Source organism: Macaca fascicularis, chromosome 12 (assembly GCF_037993035.2).
Source record: "Macaca fascicularis isolate 582-1 chromosome 12, T2T-MFA8v1.1".
Classification (NCBI taxonomy): domain Eukaryota; kingdom Metazoa; phylum Chordata; class Mammalia; order Primates; family Cercopithecidae; genus Macaca; species Macaca fascicularis.
This window is the reverse complement of record NC_088386.1, coordinates 129,901,419-129,922,823: the sequence shown is the minus strand read 5'-3', so window position 1 is coordinate 129,922,823 and position 21,405 is coordinate 129,901,419. Positions and strand designations below refer to the sequence as shown.

The 21,405-nt window shown below is 45.5% G+C and overlaps 1 protein-coding gene across 3 annotated transcripts in view; it reads right to left on the bottom strand.

Moving 5' to 3' along the window:
• TRPM8 (transient receptor potential cation channel subfamily M member 8) overlaps window positions 1–21,405 on the bottom strand; it is a 92,314-nt gene that overhangs the window by 31,969 nt on the left and 38,940 nt on the right. For 2 of the 3 annotated variants that reach the window (XM_074010554.1, XM_065526283.1), the window contains exons 1-6: window positions 20,777–20,921; window positions 17,216–17,432; window positions 8,776–8,867; window positions 6,035–6,176; window positions 4,722–4,893; window positions 2,077–2,254 (exon numbers count right to left, since the gene is read on the bottom strand). In XM_074010554.1, the coding sequence (XP_073866655.1) occupies window positions 2,077–2,254; window positions 4,722–4,893; window positions 6,035–6,176; window positions 8,776–8,867; window positions 17,216–17,432; window positions 20,777–20,895 (920 nt within the window). In that variant the 5' untranslated portion in view covers window positions 20,896–20,921. Of the gene's footprint in view, window positions 1–2,076; window positions 2,255–4,721; window positions 4,894–6,034; window positions 6,177–8,775; window positions 8,868–17,215; window positions 17,433–17,831; window positions 17,945–20,776; window positions 20,923–21,405 lie in introns of those variants that run through there. The other variant, XM_065526284.2, reaches the window with a different exon arrangement.

Below are 21,405 nucleotides of genomic sequence, written 5' to 3'. Positions count from 1 at the left end.
TGGGGAGGCCTCACAATCATGATGGTAGGCAAGGAGGAGCAAGTCACGTCTTATGTGGATGGCAGCAGGCAAAGAGAATGAGAGCCAAGTGAAAGGGGTTTCCCCTCTAAAACCATCAGATCTTGTGAGACTTACTCATTTCCATGAGAACAGTATGGGGGAAACTGCCCCCGTGATTCCATTATCTCCCACTGGGTCCCTCCCACAACATGAGGGAATCATGGGAGCTACCATTGAAGATGAGATTTGGCGGGGGACACAGCCAAACCATATCAGCGACATTTTAGAAACACCACTTTTGGTCACAGTGTAAAGAAGACTGGAGTGGACTGCAGAAGGACATCTCCAGACACTGGGAGACCAGATCAACACACTGCTCAGTCCTTTTGATACGTGACGTCCCCAGAGGTATGTGCTTCCACACAGTCCTGCTCAGAGGGAGGCCACTGGCCAGAAAAGGCAGGTGACCCTCATCTGTAGTCCTTGCGCATCTTGAAATCTCAGGGCTCTATTTGACAATTGTCTTTTCCTTATATTCTTTTCTAAATTATGAATGTAATGTGTGATCATTGTAACCAGTGAAGTATATACTTGATTTTTAAAGTCCATGTTTTTACTGTTAGAAAACAATATTATGCTATAAAATTATTTGAAATTTGTTTTTATATTTAAAAAATATCATCCTTTCAAGTTAATAGATATAGATCAAACTTTGTCTTTTAGGAGCGGCATAATATTCTGCAGTGTGGATACAGCACACTTTCTTTAACCTTTCCCTAGTGATAGACATCAAATAGTGATCTAATAAACACCTTTGTACATACATCTTTAGGATAGATTCCCAGATGTGAGAGGTTCCAACAGAGGTTTGCATGTTTTTCCTTTAATAACTATTTACAAATTACTTTCCTAAGAATGGGAAGTGAGTCAGGTTCCCAGAAGCAATGTCCATTTCCCAGCATCATCCCAACACCAGAGACTCCCTTTAACTTTCGTTCATCTGCTGGGTTCAAAACAGTGTTTCATTGTTTCCATTTGAACTTTCCTATCCACAAAATTGAGTCCTTTTTTATATGCTTATTGGTCATTGGACTTTTCTTTCTCTGAATTATTTATTTTCTCTGACAAGTTTTCTATGTGTTGTCTTTCTCCTATAAATTCACAGGAGCTCTTTCTATTTTAGGAAATTCATCATATGCAAACATTTCCCCTAATTTATCAGTTATTTCCCCTAATTTATCAGTTATTATATGAAACTGTTTTATGTAATCAAATATGTTTATCTCTCATTCAGAGTTTCTAGGTTTCTGGTTTTGAATTAAGAGTTCCCTTCCACCCAAAGGTTTAACAAATAATGTATTAAATGTGCATATTTGTCAGTTAATTTTCTTTCTAACTGTGATGGGATTTGTGCACTTAAAATGCTGATATACCTTAAAGGAACAATATAAAACTAAGGCTCTCCCACTGAAACTACCACTGGGGCTCTTTGCAACCCTCCTAAGAAAGATGGAGAGGAAATGAAAAACATCATTTTCTAAATGTATAAAGAAGAATTACCCGTATTATTCCCTCCAACCTCATCAGGCATGAGCCCTAAAGGAGAGTCATTCTCCAGTCTCTGCTCTTTGTATTCTGATTTAAACTGAAAAATGTAAAACAGTAACTAACTAAAGTCTGAGTCCTGTAATCCTAGAATCCATACCACTGAGCCCCATAGCATATAAGGCACCTTGGAGACAAGTTAAACCACATTTCTGTCGCCAAGGGATGATGTTGTCACCAACCTCACGGAGCTCCAAAGAGCTTGCTAAATGGATGTCAAATACACAGCCTGGATTTGATGGAGATTGTCACAGGTGCTTGTCTTCAGTGTCAAATAAACTCAAGGCACAGCTTATATTTTTAATATGGTCCCTTTAAAAAGGCCCCACTCCCTCTAGTCCACCAATCCCCCAGAAGATCTCTAAAGTATGTTCCTCAAGGGTGGGACCTTTGCGATGCTACCAGCACCTCCGGCCTGGCCCGGGGCCTGGCCCCGGGTGGACATCAGTGAACATGTGACTGAACACATACCCAAACATGGCGACCAGCAGGTTGACCAGCAGGATGTTGGTGGATAACATGTAGATGCACACCAGGGGGATGGTGATCCACTCAGGGAACCGGGGCAGGTTGTGCTCATCCAGCTCCACGCACAGTGGCTTGGACTCATTCCCAGTGAAGGTGCAGTGGGCAAAGTCATACGTGGTACCTGAGGATGTAGAAACCAAGAGGCAAAGTGAGGATCCTCTGGAGGGGTGAGAATGATGGCATCCCCAAGGCCTCAAGAACGTGATGGTCATGAAATGTCTTAGGTCGTGTTCTAAGGCACTTTATCCAAACAAGTCACAGTCCTTAGAATCACCTGTTCATCCACTCAATGCGTATTTACTGAGCAGCTACTAAGAACAAGGGGCTTTGCAAAGATCAAGATAAAAGGAAGGGCCAAGTGAACGTGTTCTTTGCCCTCAAGAAGGTTCCAGCCTCTTTGGATAGGCAGATAATCAACCACACACATTTAAAGTCTCAGCCCATGAAAAGTGCTAAGAAGGACACACACAGTGCTCTGAGGGGCGTAAACGGAGACAGCTCATCCAGGAGCAGCTTCCCAAGGAGGAAGGGTCTCAGAACTGAGAGCAGAGGATTAGCAGCAGGAACATGAACTAATGGGGAGGGTGGGAGCCTAGAGCACCCCACAGAGGCAACAGCATGTGCAAAGGCCCTGTGGTGGGGGCGAGGTGGGGGTTATAAACATCAGTGGAAATGAGAGAATAAGATGTGCACCGAGCAGACACATTAACGTTTTACTTTTTTTTTTTGAGACGGAATCTCGCTCTGATGCTGAGGCTGGAGTGCAGTGGCACAATCTTGGCTCACTGCAACCTCCACCTCCCAGGTTCAAGTGATTCTCCTGCCTCAGCCTCCCGAGTAGCTGGGACTACAGGCGCATGCCACCATGCCTGGCTAATTTTTGTTGTTTTAGTAGAGGCAGGGTTTCACCCTGTTGGCCAGGCTGGTCTCGAACTCTTGTCCTCAGGTGATCCACCAGCCTCAGCCTCCCAAAGTGCTGGGATTACACGCATAAGCCACCATCCCCAGCCTATTCTTAAAATTTTTACACTGAAGTGATGGGAAGCCATGAGGCTGTTTTAGGCAGAGGAATGACACGTCAGATTCCCTTTTCCAAAGAATCTCTCTGGCTACAGCACAGATCAGAAGGGGCTCGAGGTGAAGGAAGGTGAGGAGGTTGTGCCTAAGACTCAGGCAGGCAAGCGATGAGGATGGCTCGCAGGGTGGCAGTGGTGACGGAAAAAACAGATTTCAAAAAAACATTTAGGAGATAAAAATCAACAAAACTAGTGGATGAATTGAATAGCGAGGAATGAAATCCGAGAAGGTGTTAGGGACAACACTGAGGCTTTTGACAGCTCTGTTCACTCAACTGTGTGGAAGCCGGCAGCAAAACTTCACAGGAGGACACTGGGGGAAGTTTGGGTCTGGAAGTGGGCATCAAGACCCTTTTATTAGGATGTGTCAAGGTGCGTCTGAGAAATCTCAGAGGAGGGGGCACTGGGTACAAACGACTGGCCTCTGAGAGCTGCTCTGTGCCAGAGATCCTCATCCGAGTGTGTGTGGGGTCATGCCGGCCAGTGAGAGCCCCATAGAGAAGATGTGCTTTACCAGTTTTGCCCATGAAACAGAGACAGCAAAGTGGAGTCACTTCCCCAGGGCACACGGCACATGAGTGGCTACCCTGGATCTGAACCCCACCTGCCAATTCCTCTTTAGATTCCGGTGGAACTAAAACCACGGACGTGGAGAGTTGTTATGAGGACGAAACGCGTCTGTTTCTGTAAAGCGGCAGGCACAGTGTGCAGACTGGGCCTGACAATACCAAGGTGCCTTTCCACCTCGGCAGGGGAAAAGAGCTGTTTCTAAGGTCTTGGAAGAGGCTTCAGCAGATGGGGCCAGAGAGACTTATGAGGCCGGGAGGATAACAGAGAAAACAACAGGCACGGAGAACTGTGACCAGGAGAAGCAGGCTCTGGCTCAGGGAAACCAGGACGGTTTTATCGCGGCAGGATAGGAAATGACGAGCCAAGGCTATTGTCAGCATCCTAAAGATGCTTCAGCCCGCCATCCAAAACACACACAATTTACATAGCCCCTCACTTTCCTTCTGTAAATCGGGTGTGGGCAAATTAAAACCATCTGTGCCACCATCAGCCTGCCTCCAAAAACCAGTTGGCAGTGGACTAACTAACGCCGGAAGTCTAAATTCCAGGTTCCAATGTGGATTTTCCAGTGTTGCTCTTTTTGAAAGAAACGGGAGCCCAGTCACTCTGTTACATGGGTGAGTACAACTCACAACCCTCGTTTCTAAACTAGTAAGCCTTGTTGCCTTCAATTACCAATTTTCAATTGTTATTGAAAATATCAGAATCACTATTTTTGAAAAGGTTTAACAATTGAAATGTTGGGCACCATCTGCAAGGCTGATGGAAAATCTTGCTTAAGAGCAAAGAAGAGGTTTCGAGGAGTTAGTTTTTACTGTGTGGTGTTAGAGTCTGTTTCACGTGCGTGCTTCTGAAGTGCGGTCTCTGGGGCAGCCCTGGGGGCTGGTTCAGGGAGCAAATGCCTCGTCTAAGCTGTTTCCACCTGAGCCAAGTCAGGCTTACCGTCCACGTCACTGGGCACCTGGCCGAACATGGCCAGGTAGGGCTCGTAGATGACCGAACGGAATATCCACCTCCAGCGCTGCTCATTCTGCCTGAGGATCCCTTGCCTGGCCACGCCAAAGGCCACCATCCACACCGCAAAGAGGAACAGGAAGAAGAACACGTCGATGAGCTGTCAGGGAGGACAAGACAGCAGAGTCAGGACTGTGCCCACAGTCGGCAAGCCCCTTGGCCTGGCCGTCCTCAGTGGACCATGGAGAAGAGCAGTGGTTCCAGGGCTCAGAGCATCTAAGTCACCCAGAGTTCACTGACTAATTGACAAAGGCGGTCATCATCATCTTTGGATCTTAGGACATCTGTCTTCCAGGGTTAAAACCAGTTTGATGCATTTTTGCTTACTGATCTCCAAACCAGCCCAGCAACAGCAGCTTTCTGAGTGGGAGCCCAGCTCTAGAGCAAAGGAGGAATCTAAGTTTTGGAGGACCTCTCTGTCCCTATACCTCACGATTTTGATACACTTTTAACCCCAAAATTATTTTCGTAGTTTGTTTGTTTGTTTGTTTGTTTGGAAAATAAAAGCTATCCTTATTAGACAAGAATGGACCGTTTCATTTTTTTTTTAATTTTGTGCACACATAGCATGACTTCATGGTGACTGGATGCCCCAGAAATGCTTTGAATTAAAACCACAAACTGAAAGAACCTCAATATTGGAATGGAGCTTCCAGATGAGCTCATCTAAATGCTCATCTGATTTAAAGACAGAAACAGTGGAGGTTTGGGTCATCTGGAAAACAAGTTTAGGAAAGCAACACCATCCGTGTGTAATTCTGTCTATTACGTGTATATATAACAAGCCTGCTATAGCCTTTCCCTGTATCTATATTACACAGTTACATGATTCAAGTTCCAATCCTCACTGTGCATCTAGCTCACCGCTTGTCTCTAGACAAACACAGTCCTCCTTGCACTCAACTGTCCCCATGTATAAAATTGGCATAAAAGTTCCTCCCCTGACCACACTCTTAGCAAACTGTCAAGACTCAAATGAATGTACATTGTAAAGTGTAAAATCTAAATAAGTATGAGGTTATTTGTTAACAATGCACTAAATGACACTGTTTGCTCCTCATGACCATCTTTCATTAAATTTTAACCTGGGAGAGGTCCCTGATGAAATACATCAAAGAAAGCAAATGTTACTGATGGTGAAATGCAACAGTCGTTCTAAGGACAAAATCCTCCTGTCAACCATTAAAAGAACTCTGGGCCCCACAAGAGAAATGATGACTACAAATATTCTTGACTCTTACCATCCTCTGCAGCATTATAATCTTGGGTCCTAAGTTTCTGCTTACAGTAAAAATGTGGATCAATCTTAGAGTGAAAATAATGTAGTCCAGACAGAAAATGACTCGTCCAGAATACAAAGAGCTTTTATTAGAAGAGTGGAGGCTAGGGGAAAAAGAAGGAACAGAATTCATGAGATATTGACAAAACATTCTAAAGTTTTGTTTCTAAAAATAACCCGATTTCAAGAAACAGGCAAGAGCTGGAAGGTTGAGTGAGTGCAAACAGGCCAGAAACACCACCCAGCAAAGGCCATGATCTTCTGCTTTCATGGACTCAAGTACAGTCAAGGACATGAAAAGCAAAGATATCTCACCAAACTGAGCTCTCAGAGGTTCCTGTCTCTTTAGCCTGCCATCCTCACACACTACTGCAGGAACCTAACCGTGCTATTGCTAACTTCCCTGGCTCACAAGGCTTCTATAATGATGCCAAACCCCAGCCCATCCCCGTGACCATTTGGGACTTCACCCTGCCAGCTTTCCCCTAATGAAACTTACCTCATTTGCACCAGATCATTTGATTAACCACCTGCTAATGTGCTCATTGAAAGCCATCTGTGCTTTCTAACTGGAATGATCTAGAATCATGTCCAACCAACTGTGGCTCAAATGCTGGAACTTTAAACCCAACCAGAAAGGGAAGCTATCTGAAGAGGAAATTGACATTTTTACCCCATTCAAATTGGAGAGTGAACACTCATTGTAAACCATCTCATTCTGTATAAGTGTAAATATGAATGGTTAAGCTTCTTTACAAAATGACATCATTTGAAAGTACTACTCACATATAATTGCTAGCTTTATCTTTTTTAAAAAAATTGAAACAGGGTCTCGCTATGCTGCTTAGGCTGGTCTCAAACTCCTGGTTCAAGTGATCCTCCCACCTCAGCCTCCCAAAGTGTTTGGATTACAGGTGTGAGCCACCATGGCCCAGTTGCTAGCTTTATCTTAAAAGTTATTTGGGGACAACAGGCCAGTTGGGATGCAGGCTAGGCAATGCAAACCATGGTTTGGGGCATACCCTAATCTCTCCATGATGTGGAATACACATTGTTTTTTTGGTGGTAATTTGTGGTTGGTTTTTCTAATCCCACACTCTGGCTGTGCCATTGAGGAAATATGCTTGTAACTGGAAGGGCAGACTCCACAGCCAGCATTCAAATAGAAGTTAAGTGCATATTAGAAGGTCATATGGCCCAACACGAAACAATGCTGTATGATATTTAACATTCTCAGCATCTTCTCCTCTTATTTGACCCAGCAATCCCATTACTGAGTATATACCCAAAGAAAATAAATCGTTCTACCAAAAAGACACATGCTCTCATATGTACATTGCAGCACTATTCACAACAGCAAAGACACGAAACCAACCTAGATGCCCATCAGTGGTGGACTGGATAAAGAAAATGTGATACATATACTCCATGGAATACTACACAGCAATAAAGAAAGAACATGGATGCAGCTCGAGGCCATTATGCTAAGCGAATTCACGCAGGAACAAAAAACCAAATACCATGTGTTCTCACTTATAAGTGGGAGGTAAACACTGAGTACATATGGACACAAATATGGGAATAATAAACACTGGGAACTCCAAAAGGGGGAAATGAGAGAGAGGGGCTAACTGCTGGGTACTAGGCTCACTACCTGTTGGGTACTAGGCTCACTGCCTGTTGGGTACTATGCTCACTACCTGTTGGGTACTAGGCTCACTACCTGTTGGGTACTAGGCTCACTACCTGTTGGGTACTATGCTCACTACTGGGTTAGTTCAACATATGCAAATCAATAATTGTGATTCACTACATAAACAGAATTAAAAGCAAAATCTACACAATCATCTCAATAGGTACAGAAAAAGCTTTCGATAAAATCCAACATCCCTTCATGACCAAAAAAAAAAAAAAAAAAACTCAACAAACTAAGCATTGAAGGAACAGACTTCAAAATAATAAGAACCATCTATGACAAATCCACAGCCAACATCATATTGAATGGGCAAAAGCTGGAAGCATTCCACTTAATAACTGGAACAAGACAAGGATGTTCACTCTCACTACTCCTATTCAACATAGTACTGGTAGTCCTAGCCAGAGCAATCAGACAAGATAAAGAAATAGAAAGTATCCAAATAGGAAAAGAAGTCAAATTATCTCTCTTCACTAATAATATGATTCTATACCTAGAAAACCTTAAAGACTCTGTCCAAAGGGTCCTAGGACAGATAAGTGACTTCAGTAAAGTTTCAGGACACAAAATCAATACACAATAATCAATAGAATTTCTCAGTTTCTATTTATTTCTCCCCATGATCAGGTGCAGAGGCTCATGCCTGTGACCCCAATACTTTGGGAGGCTGAGGCAGGTGGATTGCTTGAGCCCAGGCATTTGAGACCAGCCTGGACAACATGATGAAACCTCATCTCTACTTAAAAAAATAATTTTCCCCAAAGTCTATAAGAACAAAGAGAAAAATCATGCAGGACCCCTTTTAAATTACACATCAGTGGGAGGGGAAGAGAGGGGACTCAACTTGATGCTAACCAAGCTGCATCTCTATAAAGCAGACACAATGATCTTATGTAATAATCTCTAATGAGTAACAGACTTCCCTTGGGTTTGAAATGTCTGCAGAGCTTTTCTCCACTTTTGTACTCAAAACACGGAAAATTAGGAAAAGTGAAGAGAGTACTTACCGAAACACAATTCCTGCTATGAAGTAAAAAAGCCCCAGCGTGTCCATAACATTCCACAGGTCAGTAAAATAATTCACCCCATTTATGTACCACTGTGTACAGAAAGGGACAGAGAGGGACATTAGCAGCTTGGAAATATCAACCACTTCCAGATTTTTCAATGTCCACTCATTTTCTTCCAGGTCCTTTTTGAGCCAATGACGTGTTTGCTTATTCTTTCATATGCCAAGTGAGCCCTACCACACGCCCCACGCTAATCCGGGAGGATTGGAAAGTAGGTTGCACACTGGCTGTTCTGCTCTTCATGTCTGCTGGCAAAGTCAGGAAAAAGGATTGACGTATCCTCACCGTTTTTTCAACAGGAACCTGCAGAGGGTGAGTACACCCTCTGTAGGCAGATGTAGACTGTCCGGTCACCATGTACAATGGTACAGACTGTGCACTACACAGTCCTACAGAGAATTACTCATATTGTTGTCATCATAGATTTGTGTCATTACTGTAAAATTTTTCTGTCACATGGCAGTAAAACATCTTGATTAAAAGGAATCTTTTTTTAAAAATGTGCACATAGGTGCTGTATATAACATCTATGAGGACAGATGTGGTCACAGATATGACTGACAGGAACAGTGTGCCTCAGGGATTGATGTGTATGTGTTGGTCATGATTCTTGGAAGAAAGTATGTCAGGAAAATACTGAAACAAACAGAGCGTATCCTTTCTCTTTTCTCATTTTCCCAAAGAGGGAAAGGAGAAGACCACATCTGGATGGCTCCTATATCAATCCATAAACTGGATTTGGGTAATTCCAGAGTGACCAGCTAATCCTTTCATTTGTCCATCCATTCAAAATATATTTACGGAGAGCACATGGAATTCCAAACACCTGTGCCAGGCTCCCGGAGCACAGAAACATTGGTGCAATGCTAATTCTCAAGGAATCTGCTGTTTGGTGGGAAAGACAGATGTTAAACATGTTGAAAAGAAATGACACGAAGATCGGAATGGGGATAAGACCGAGGCCCCAGGTGAATTCAAAGAAGGAAACCCAATACTTGTGCAAGGCGGGGAAACAACACCAAAGAAATGTCAACAAAGCAACAGGGCACTTCTTAATGTTACTAAATGAACGCACCAATAGGAGTCCATCTGATATTTAGATATTATATTTCCTACTTTGCTGTTGAAACCACAGCCTAGAGAGGCTAAGGAACTCACTCAGCAAGTGGCAGACCTCACGATTCTGAACCCAAGTCAGTTGCTTCTTCCCACATCACTCTGCTTCTTCAGATCCCACAGAAATCCTACAGTCTCAGATGTGGAAGGGATTCAAGGCACATCATTCATTTCTCAAGAAGCATTTCCTGTCCTTCATTTGTAAATTCAAATAGCAACTTGAGTGGGCCAAGGGGGTGAGGGCACCCAGAAAATATTAAAATCCCCCAGGCTGGGGCAGCACCGTGGGGTGTGTCAACAGTCCACTCACTATGTGAAGACTCAACTCTCTCTCTTTTTTAAATCAGTATATAGGATGTTATTGCAGCATTTTTGTTGCAGGGAAAAGTATAATCTGGGAAAAAGATGTGGTCCTTCATTAAAGAAATATTGAATATATTACAATTATGTTTTTTTAAAAGGAACAGAGTGATGTCATTTGTCTTGGAGAGATTTCCACAAAGTAAAAGAGAAAGCAAAACGCAGAAAAGTATGGGAAACGGAATCTTGTTTTTGTAAAACAAAGAATGAAGAAAAAAGCCCCCAAACATACATATGCCTACTCTATTTCATTAAACCTCAGATTGTAAGAAATTGCAGTTTCAGAGATGTTAAAATGTGAAAAAAGAATGACATCTCAGATTTGATGTAATACAGTGTGTGTACATAGCACATGGACCAAATAAAAGCAGAAAGAGACACAGCAGTGTATTAACATAGCTTGAGGGCGTTGTCTTTAGAGTAAAGGTTGAGAAAGTCCGTAGGGAGACTAACAAAGAAGGAAAAAAAGGCTCAACAAGCACACACACACACACACACACACACACACGCACACACAATATAATATTCCATTTCTGTGAAATATGTGTGTTTACAAGAAACTAGGTTGAAAAAGAGATCTATGTCTAAGATTAACTTGCAGGAAAGCCCATGAGAAATTCTCAAAAAAAAAAAAGCAAATTGTAGGGTGATGAACACAGTATGATTCTATTTGGATAAAAACAAATAGAACACCTGCATACATTCCTCTCTTTATGGGCATGAAGAAGGTTGTGGAAGATCATACTCTAGATTGGGCAGGATTATTCTTTATATAGTCCCACTTGTGATAAGCATTATTACTTTGTGATTTTATAAAACTAAATAAAATAAAAACGGACAAAAATTGAGGGGAAACAGATACATCTTGCCGTATAGCTAAAATATGTTTGATATTTTCATTTGTATTACAATTGTCTCTGCCAATAACCATTATTATCAGGACCATAATAAAGGACAAGAGATCTGCTAATTCCTCAGTGATCAATGACAAAATTCAACTAGGCAGTCCACATGGTTTATATCTCTTAATGTATCGTCAACATTCTTGTCACCCTATTCACTCAGTTCAAACATTCTGCCTAGGCTCAGAAACCAAGGCAGACTCCTTCAGGGAGCCACAGGAACTGTCCGCTTTGCTGGTGTTAGCAGCTCCAGTGGCCCCTCACCAACAACCTTTTCCTCTTCTGGTGCCTGGTAAGATAAGGGGGATTGGGAACGTCCCTCCCTGCTGCTAGCTCCCCGCTTAATGCCCTGCAATAGGAGGCAGGTAGGCACCGGGAGACTTGCACTGCCCCAGCCCAACTTCAGCCCGGGAGACTTTCAGAAGCCTGACCTACATGAAGAGAGACATCAGAAATAGGTCAATTCTGAGGCTCCAAGTTACCATCGCAGGGAGAAAACCTGTTTTTAAAGGAAAAGAGGCCTCTTCTCTGACCGTAATGCCAGAGATAGGCTGTATTCACAAAATCCCAGGACACTGTGTCATCCTATCCATCAGGATTTGGGGATTCAGCATTCCTCAAGATTGAACGGTGCCCCCCATGAAGGCATGATGGGACTCATCCCATTTTAAATAAACATCCCCAATGTATGTTTAGCAGACCCAAGGATTATTTAGCAACTGTATTTGCACTTATTGACTGCCTCGTTTCAAAATTCCAAATTAGCATTTCGACATCTGCATTCAGGCAAAGGGACACAGGTACATACGGAAGCGCATGACTTTTTGACACCCAGACACAACTTAAATCAGGTCACACCCTGCTTGGGTTTTTGGGGTTTGTTTTTTTTTTCCTAACAAGTGTAAACTAGGTTAATTAAGACAGCACCAGGCCAGCAGAACTGTTTCTTAGAGGAAAGCAATCCCATTTAGGACGTCAAATGCATGAGTCTGCAGACCGGAAGAGAAACAGCGACCCCGAGTGTTGGATTCTTTTAACAGTAAGAATCTCCATGGCTATGTTCTACAGACCCGTTCATGCTGCAGAATCACAGCTGTGAGGCCGGAAAAGGCCTCGGATGGCAGAGCCACCTGGAACACACACTGCTGACCCTAAGCACAGGGCGCTTCCCATACTGTTGATTTCATACCCAGGATTTCTGAGTTAAAAGTGGCCCATTCAAAGGTAATTCTTAAAAATAACAAGAAGAGATACTTAGTAAGCATCCCCCCCATATCCAGCATCACCCACAATGAAGGCAAACAGAATAGGTAGGGGTCAACCAGGCCCAGGGAATTACTTACAGCCCGTTGTCCTTCCCCAGTTTTCCTGCGCACCTGCCCCTGTCTACTCCCAACCCACGTCCCTGCCCTGTGTCCTCCCTGAGCAAAAACACCTCATGCTAACTCTGCCCAGGGCCCTTCTCCAAGAAAAATGTACTTCTCCTGAGTCTCCTCCTGCATGACCCGAACAGGTGACTTAGTAGCTAAATGCACATAGGAAATTGGCACAGAGATGTCTGTGATTTACAGACTTTGGATTTCACTGTTGCAAGTCCTCTGGGCCAACCTCCCAGTAAATGTAAGACTCGCCCACTTAGTGCTGCTTGCCGATGCTCATCTCTTCTCCTTGAAAGCTCCCAGAAATCATCATGAACTGGTAGAACTCTCCACCGGGGAAGAGATCTTCGTCTGTTTGGTCCATTGCTGCCGAGAACAGTGCCTGGCACAAAGTAGGGGTGTGAAATATTTGTTGAAAGGAAGAATGCATTAATGAAATACTTGGATGAAGCCAAGACAAATCTCCCTGCACCTTCCATCCAGGCCAAGGTCTGCTTCCAAAGCAACCCAGAACAAGTCCTCTCTCAGATTCCTGTTTTTTGTTTGTTTGTTTGTTTTGATTCTTTTTGTTTTGTTTTGTTTTGAGATGGAGTCTCGCTCTGTCACCCAGGCTGGAGTGCAGTGGAGCAATCTCAGCTCGCTGCAAGCTCTGCCTCCAGGGTTCAAGCAATTCTACTGCCTCAGCCTCCTGAGTAGCTGGGATTACAAGCACGCACCACCATGCCTGGCTAATTTTTATACTTTTAGTAGAGATGGGATTTTGCCATGTTGGCCAGGCTGGTCTCAAACTTCCTGACCTCAGGTGATCTGCTCGCCTCGGCCTCCCAAAGTGCTGGGATTACAGGCATGAGCCACTGCGCCCAGCCTCTGGTTTCTTTAGATGCCTGAAGGAGTCAAACAATGTCTGGACTTGCACAGCAGCTTCTGAGCCTTAATGCAGCAAGGGAAGCAGGGTCAAGGACAGGTAGAGAAATGTTTGGGAGCCTGAGGGGTGAAAAGTAGCAGAAAAAGGACTTTTGACTTTTCATCAACCATTCTGAAAAGAGGCCACCAAAGCGCCCTCTGCCCCAGAGAACACCCTTGAGCCCCTGCCTGTGGGGCTGTGGACAGGGTTCCTCTCCAGCTCCCCAACGCTGGTCTCCTGAGTGTTACCATGGCCACCCCAGGGCACACAGCCCTTGGGTTGAACTATGAAGACCTTGCTTCATCAATCCTTTTAGTAAAAACACACACGCTTGTCAGAAACATGTCAGTGCCAGCTCCTGTGCCAGCCCCTGAGGACCAAATGTGAATAAGAAATAAACATCTAAATCAAATCATTCCCATGCCACACAATTCTGAGCAACAACAAGAGTATGTGTTAGGAACTGGAAAAGCTCAAACGAACCTCCCAGTGGAGTTGATGCAAGAAGAGATGCACTAGGGCACCATGCCAGACGTCCATCCTCTTATTCTCTAAATAACCTCTTGCAGGTCCAAAAAATTCAGTAAGTTACTACTGCACCAGCCATTCGTAATTCCAGCTGGTTTTTTCTCCCTCCCCACCTCCACATTTCTCCTGTCTCCCTCTCTCTCTCATTCTCTCTCTCTCTCTCTCTCTCTCTCTCTCTCTCTCTCTGCTAATTTGTGCTCATGACTCATTTCCCCATCAGGCTATGAATCCATTGTCACTTGATTCTACTCAGTGGCTACCTTTGAGATGTCAGGCTGGTCACCTGAGTCATGCAGTGTGCTGCTCCAGTTCCTACAGACCCTGTGCCTCTTCCAGCAAACTCTGCTGCCCCCACAGAGCTCAAGTTCCTGCCTGTGAGTGGCCACCAAGGGTTGGAGGCCTGTGTGACCTCCCAGGTGGTCCAGCTGCCTCTCCTGTAAGCTGTGCCGGTAAGGGCCTGCCAGGAACCAGCGGGCTGCCCTCCAAGGCTACCAATTTCCACAGACCAGGCAAAACCCTTTGGTGGCCGGACATGGTGGCTCACACCTGTAATCCCAGCACTTTGGGAGGCCGAGGCAGGTGGATCATGAGGTCAAGAGATCAAGACCATCCTGGACAACACGGTGAAACCCCATCCCTACTAAAAATACAAAAATTAGCTGGGCATGGTGGCGCGTGCCTGTAGTCCCAGATACTCGGGAGGCTGAGGCAGGAGAATTGCTTGAACCTGGAAGGCAGGGATTGCAGTGAGCCAAGATCATGCTATTGCACTCCAGCCTGGGCGACAGACCAAGATACAGTCTCAAAAAAAAAAAAAAAAAATTGGCACTTACCCTACTCTTGGGGCAGACACTGTCCCAGTTGTTTCCAGTACATAATAAGACATCAGCCAGCCCCTCAGAGGGAGTGAGAGGTAGGGGGTGTTGGGGTTCTTCCCCCTCCAGTGCTACAAAGCCCCCAATCTTACCCTTTTAGCCCCTCCCTCTTGCAAAAGCTAAGCTGAGAATGCTGTCTTTTTGTTCCTGAAGTGCCTTTGAAAAGGGTCTTGGTCATGGTCAACTACAAGCAAGAGTGGAGGACACCACGCCAGCTCAGGAGAAGGGAAAACGCAGGACCTCATCCAGAGTGAGCTCCCGCACCATGGCTCCAGGATTCCTAGCTGGATGAGGGCTGCTTCTCTCACTTTCTCACTCTGGTCTGGGCCCACCCCGTTCTAAACGATGAATTTCCTTCAGTCTTTCTCTGCTTCCCTCAAATAGAATATTTCCGTTCCCTCGCTGCTGGTGACACATACGTAGCAAATCACAACACAGAGCAAGGAAGTAGGATGGCAGCTAAGAGAAAGAGACTTGTTGTAGGTGTTACAGGTTAAATTGTGTCTCCAAAAATTCACACATGGAAGTCCTAACCCCCAGTACCTTGGCATGTGACATTGTTTGGAAACAGGGGCATTGCAGATATCACTAATTAAGTAAAGAGGAAGTCATGCTGAAGTAGGGTGGCCCCTGATCCAGTATGACAAATGTCCCCAGGAAGAGTGGAAATTTGGACACAATCACTCATGCAGGAGTCACCCCTGAGGACAGGGATCAGAGTGATGCATCGACAAGCCAAGGAATGGTGAAGCTTGCCAGCTGGCCGCCAAAAGCTAGAGGAGGGGCTAGGACAGAGTCTCCCGCACGGCCTTCAGAGGGAGTCAGCCCTGCCGACAGCTTGATCTCAGACTTCTGGCCTCTAGAACCATAAGGCAATGAACTTCTGTTATTAAAGCCATATGGTCTATGGTGCTTCATCTTGGCAGCCCTACAGACTAACACTGAGGGCATGGCCTGGGCAGAGCTGTGGATGGGACTTTCCAGGGCAGTGCATGGGACTCCCATAGGCCTGATCCGAAGTTAGGGAAATCCCCTGCACATAGCAGGGCCCTGTCCTGGGGGAAGAATTGCTGGTAAGTGAAGCCTGATAATCCTGCTGTTCAACACTGGCATGAGAAATTTAGCTTATGCTTCCTCCACCTGCATCCCAGCTCTATTCCCCATCTGCACCTCAGACCTACTAGGCAAGGAAAGGCAGATACAGGGCACTGGTGCCAGGACTATTCCCACAGGTCATACCCATGGCAGACATCACTAATCAATCAAAACACTCTCCTGCTGAGAACAGACAGACCAGGACTCTTCCCACAGGTCATACCCATGGCAGACATCACCAATCAATCAAAACACTCTCCTGCTGAGAACAGACCCTTGGAATCTTTCTCAACCCAGGACTGCTGGGAGTCACCAAAAAAAGTCTGTCAGAGTTGGCATGAAAGTTTAAGCCAACATAGGGTTCTTATACGAGTCAGTGACTCTATAAGGGCAATAAAAACACTCTTTGCCCCTCCAGATCTCTTGTAGCACATGGCATTGTACCTCGGAAACTGTCAGTGCCTAGCATGCACTTGCTGAATTGATGTATTTTTGCATTTAGGTTCAGAGGGGACAACAGTGACAACAACAGCAGTTCTCAAACAATTTGTAAACTGCTAAGTGTGAAAAGATTTTCTGGGATGACTTTTCATAATGGTTTAGGGATAACGCCACTTTCACCATCGACATTTATTTCTTCAACAATTACTAACCAAGCGCCTGCTACACATGAGTCCTGAGCTAGACTTCTGGGTTCAACAGTAGAGAAAGGATGCCAAAAATGAAGGTCCCAAGAAACTGCAGAAAAGCACCATGAATAATTCACACCAGCTCCCTGAAACCCACAGGGAGTTACATGACTTTAAAATATTGTCACTCTGACATGCTGGGCATTAAGATGCTCTTAGCTCAAAAGTCCTGCCAGCTCCCTGCTACTTATCATGCCATGGTAATGGCAAACCACTCCTGATGACAGCAGTGGGTTTACCATCCTGGGTCTCTCTTCTCTTCGAACACTCCCCCATTCCTGACTAATACATCTCCATCAATTAACATTCATTAGAGAGCACAGAATAAACTTGGTACTAGGAGATCTTACTGAATTACTAAGGGCGGGAAAATGCACCTTCACATTCACAGATGAGCACCTAAAGAGAACATTTATTTGGGGAAAATAATGACTTTTGAACTTCAGAAGCAACTTCTATACCTCTTGGCTTTAAAAAGATGCCTCCTACCGAGGAAGCGAGGGGATTCCTGCTGTCATGGCTGCCCTACCTGTCTCACTTCATCACAGAAGAGGACAAAGACCAGTGCGTACAGGACCAGCTCAGGGGGGTGTGGCACCGAATGGAAATCCATGAGCAGCACGTAGGCAAACAGCAGGAGGAAGGCTATGTAGAAGACCACATTCCAGGAGAAGACCACGAAGGGGGAGGTGAAGAACGCCACATAGTACCAAAGCAGCTTCTTGTGCTTGTCAACAGGCTTCTTCCTGGACCCAGAGATAAGGGCATCGTCAGCGTCCTTGCAAGCATGGGATGAGCACAGCCCTCCCCACTTCTAAACATAGATAAATACAGACTTGTAACCAGGAGGAAGAGACAGGATCAAAACTGTCCTAAGATGGGCCCGACCCCAATTCAATACCTGGCATTTTGCAATTAACAAATCCACATTCTGCCCCAGATATTAAAGACACAACCCCACCTCTACTCACTTAAGAGGGAACCCAGGAAAAGTCAGGGGAGAAACCAGACCAAATTCATAGGCACCAATGTGAACATCATAAGTTCTAGGCTTTTTAATCATTTACACGAGAACACACATATGTGGATGCATCTACACACACTGGCACACACACACACACACAATTATGTGCCTTGGTTTGTACCTAAATGATACAAAGCCACAGCCCACCAAGGGTATAATAAAGAGACACAGGATAATCTTCCAGTTCTTGGTGTCTCGTGAAATCTCTCCATACCATTGCTTAGAAAGAAAATTCTACAGGGAAACAAAGACAGAGAACAAGTCCTTATTAACACAATTATATGCAGGATGGCAAGCAAACTTTCTTCCCTGCCCCACGCTTTCCCCAAAATACACAGCTCTTTGAATTAATGCCCTTATTTTTTTTTTTGAGACGGAGTTTCACTCTTGTTGCCCAGGCTGGAGTGCAATGGCGCGATCTTGGCTTACCACAACCTTCGCCTCCCGGGTTCAAGTGATTCTCCTGCCTCAGCCTCCTGAGTAGCTGGGATTACAGGTGTGTGCCACCAGGCCCAGCTATTTTGTTTGTTTGTTTGTATTCTTAGTAGAGATGGGGTTTCTCCATGTTGGTCAGGCTGGTTGCGAACTCCCAACCTCAGGTAATCCACCCGCCTTGGTCTCCCAAAGTGCTGGGATTACAGGCATGAGCCACCACACCTGGCCAAACTTGGTTTTATTTTAACTCTTTTTCTGAGTTGGATTATGTGCACTTTAAAGTAATAGTTGTGTATGTTCAAATTCAATAAACCTAGGAATTTTTTGTCCAACTCACATTTTTTTACATAAGTTTAAACAAGTATCTTTCTGGCTCCTTTGTCTTCAATGATCACAAATTCACAGGCACAGCCAGTACTACCTGCAGAGTCCCCAAGGATTCATTTCTGGAGAAAGACAGGTGATGCTTTTGTCAGGAAACTAAAAGGAAGTTCGGAAGCAGGAGACTGTCGGTATCTTGACGTCAATTCAGGCTGAAATGCATGAAAAAGCTCTTCCCAGACTGAATCAACCCTTGACATTGGGATAGAAGGAACTTCCACAAAGGTGGAAGTTAGAAAACTCACGGCAGCTCCGAGAATTAGCAGGGAGCATAGACTCGACCACATCAAAGGATCCACATCTCTCAAAAAATAGCCCATCAAGCAGAAGGAGGTTGGTGTATCTCAGGAGCAGAGGAAAAGGGAAACCCAGGACCTTCTCAGTGTGGGCTTGGAGGGCGGGGACTGACATGCACCCCTGCAGCCCTGGGCACCTGCCCTGCCCTTGGAGGAGGATGGCTGCTTCTGAGGGCCCCTGCCTGGGGCTGCTCCAGCCAGGTGCGTGCTCGACCCGTGAGGACTAGTGTCCTGGAACAAGGTATCAGCTTTCAACAAACAACCAATTGCAGTTGGTGGGTAAAGGGCCAGCTGTTTTGCACTGGGCTGGGCAACAATGAAGCAGGTTCTACAGTTTCCCAGAGGTACCCGGCAGGCCAAGCCCCGGTGCCCACAGTGGCAACATCCTCATCAGCACATCACGTCTGTCCCTGTCCCTTCCCTGTCTCCCTGGCGCCTCCTGTACTTCCCAGGTTCACCTCCAGAATAAACTCCTTGCATTGAAATCCTCACTTTGGGGTTTACTTCTTGGGAGGGTGTGCGGGGGTCATGGGCAAGGAAGACAGGTTGTGCTTAGTCTTCCTCACTCTCCTATTCTGCTGGGGCCATCACGGAGTGTCACTGTCAGGCCCCAGTCACAGAAATTACAGCATTGGGTTGGGTTTCATGGTCACTGGCAGCATTCTGATGTCACACAGCACCTTGACTACTGAAAGGAAACTCCCTGGCCGGGCCCACAGGTGATCCTGTGGCCTGCTGGTAAGATTTTCAGTGAAATGAATGACCTGGCATCTGATTGAAACCTCAGGATCTGTGAACCTGGGCAGGAGTAAAAGCCAGCCTCCACAGGGCCCCAAGTTCTGGGACATACGCAAGATGGGGTTTGGGGCCCAGGAAGCCATAAGCAGAGTGTGGCCCACCTGGGAAGCCAGCCCAGCCTCCCAGGCACAGCCCGACTCCAGTACCAGCCTTGCTTCTACCCACTACACTGCAGCAGAGGCTAAAACTGAGCAATAGTAAGACCCTCTCTGTGCGCTCCTTGTCATGGATCAATGCTCTCATTTAACCTAGCTTAGTTGCAGTAGTAAGCGGGTTTTGTTCATAAACACTTGGCTGTATGATATGGAAAGTCCATGACATGAAAGTTGCAGGCAATCAACATGAGAGCCGATCCCACTGCTGCTACTTCCCAGCAGTGCAAGCTGGAAGGACATTCCAGAACCTCTCTGAGCTCCTGCATCCTCCTCAGTGAAATGGGAGGGCACCCATCGCCACAGGTGCTGTGAAGATGAAACGTGGCCTTGTGTATAACAGCTGTGGCTGACAAGCGTTGGTCCCTCCATCTCTTCCCTTCCCCCTCCCCTTCTCACACCCACATTTCTACAACTGGAACTGTGGATGAAAAGCTCCCCTCTGCAGCCTGAGACACCAGGTGCAGACTACGATTCATTCACTTCACTGCAGAAACCCTCAAGACTGCTTTTACCCATTTCACAATAGTTTCCCTACCACTATTACTACTAACTGCAGTAGCAATAGCTAAATAAAAGACCAATGCCTTTCACATATTATCTCCTTAAATCCTCACAATAACCCTTTATCCGCTACTCTCACCATTTTGCAGACGAAGAAACTAAGACTCAGAGAGCTCATGTGACTTGGCCCATCATCACACACTTCATTGGGGGTACAGCGGATGGAGACCCAACCAGTGGGATCCAGAGACACAGCTCATAATTGCGATGCTGTGTTGTTTACTTAGTGGAAACTCAAAGAATATTCTTTGTTCTGCACCATCTCTTAAAGCATGGATTTCAACCAATGCCTATATTCTGCCATCTCCCACATCATCACCAAACCACTCCTTCTATGGCTTTTATATTGGAGAATAAGGTTTGTTTTTAATATTTTTTAATGCCGCTGATAGCATCTGACATAAAAGCCCCATGTGGTCTGGAGGCTGAGCACGGTTTACCTGGACCCCAGGCTGGGCGATGAAATGCTGGTCTGTGGCCTCCACCGCCAGCTCCAGACAGTTGCTTCCACCCCAGGCTTCACAGGAATAGACCAGCAGCTGTTCTGCCAAGTCTTCATCGCTGCTGTAACACTCAGTGAAGAGCTCTGCAGCGACAGCAGCACAGAGAGAAGCTGGTGTCAGAGCTGCACATGACCACAGCTGTGCTGCTTCCACCCCCAGCCAACTCCTGAATCCAAGAATAGCCTGGGTGTGAGTCCATTCTTATAAAAGGCATAGAAAATGCCATCACAACACAATTCGTTACTGAATAGCAGGATTTTCTAAAGGCACAACAAACCCAGCAGAGCTCCTGATGGCAGCAGGTGGCAATACCTGCTCACTGGATTGAGACTGCATTGCACACAGGGAGTGTCTCTCTTTGACGGGCTTCCATCTGGGCTCAGGCAGAAGAGCCTCAGCCACTGAGAAGGGATCTAGACCTTCTGCACCTCCCCTGCTTCCATCCCCCCGTAATCAGAGCAGCCCTTCTTCCATCTCATGTGAACTCTACGTCTTCTTGGCAAGGTTGTTTGGCAGATAAGGCACAGAGAAAAAAAAGGCCGGGCGCAGTGGCTCACACCTGTAAT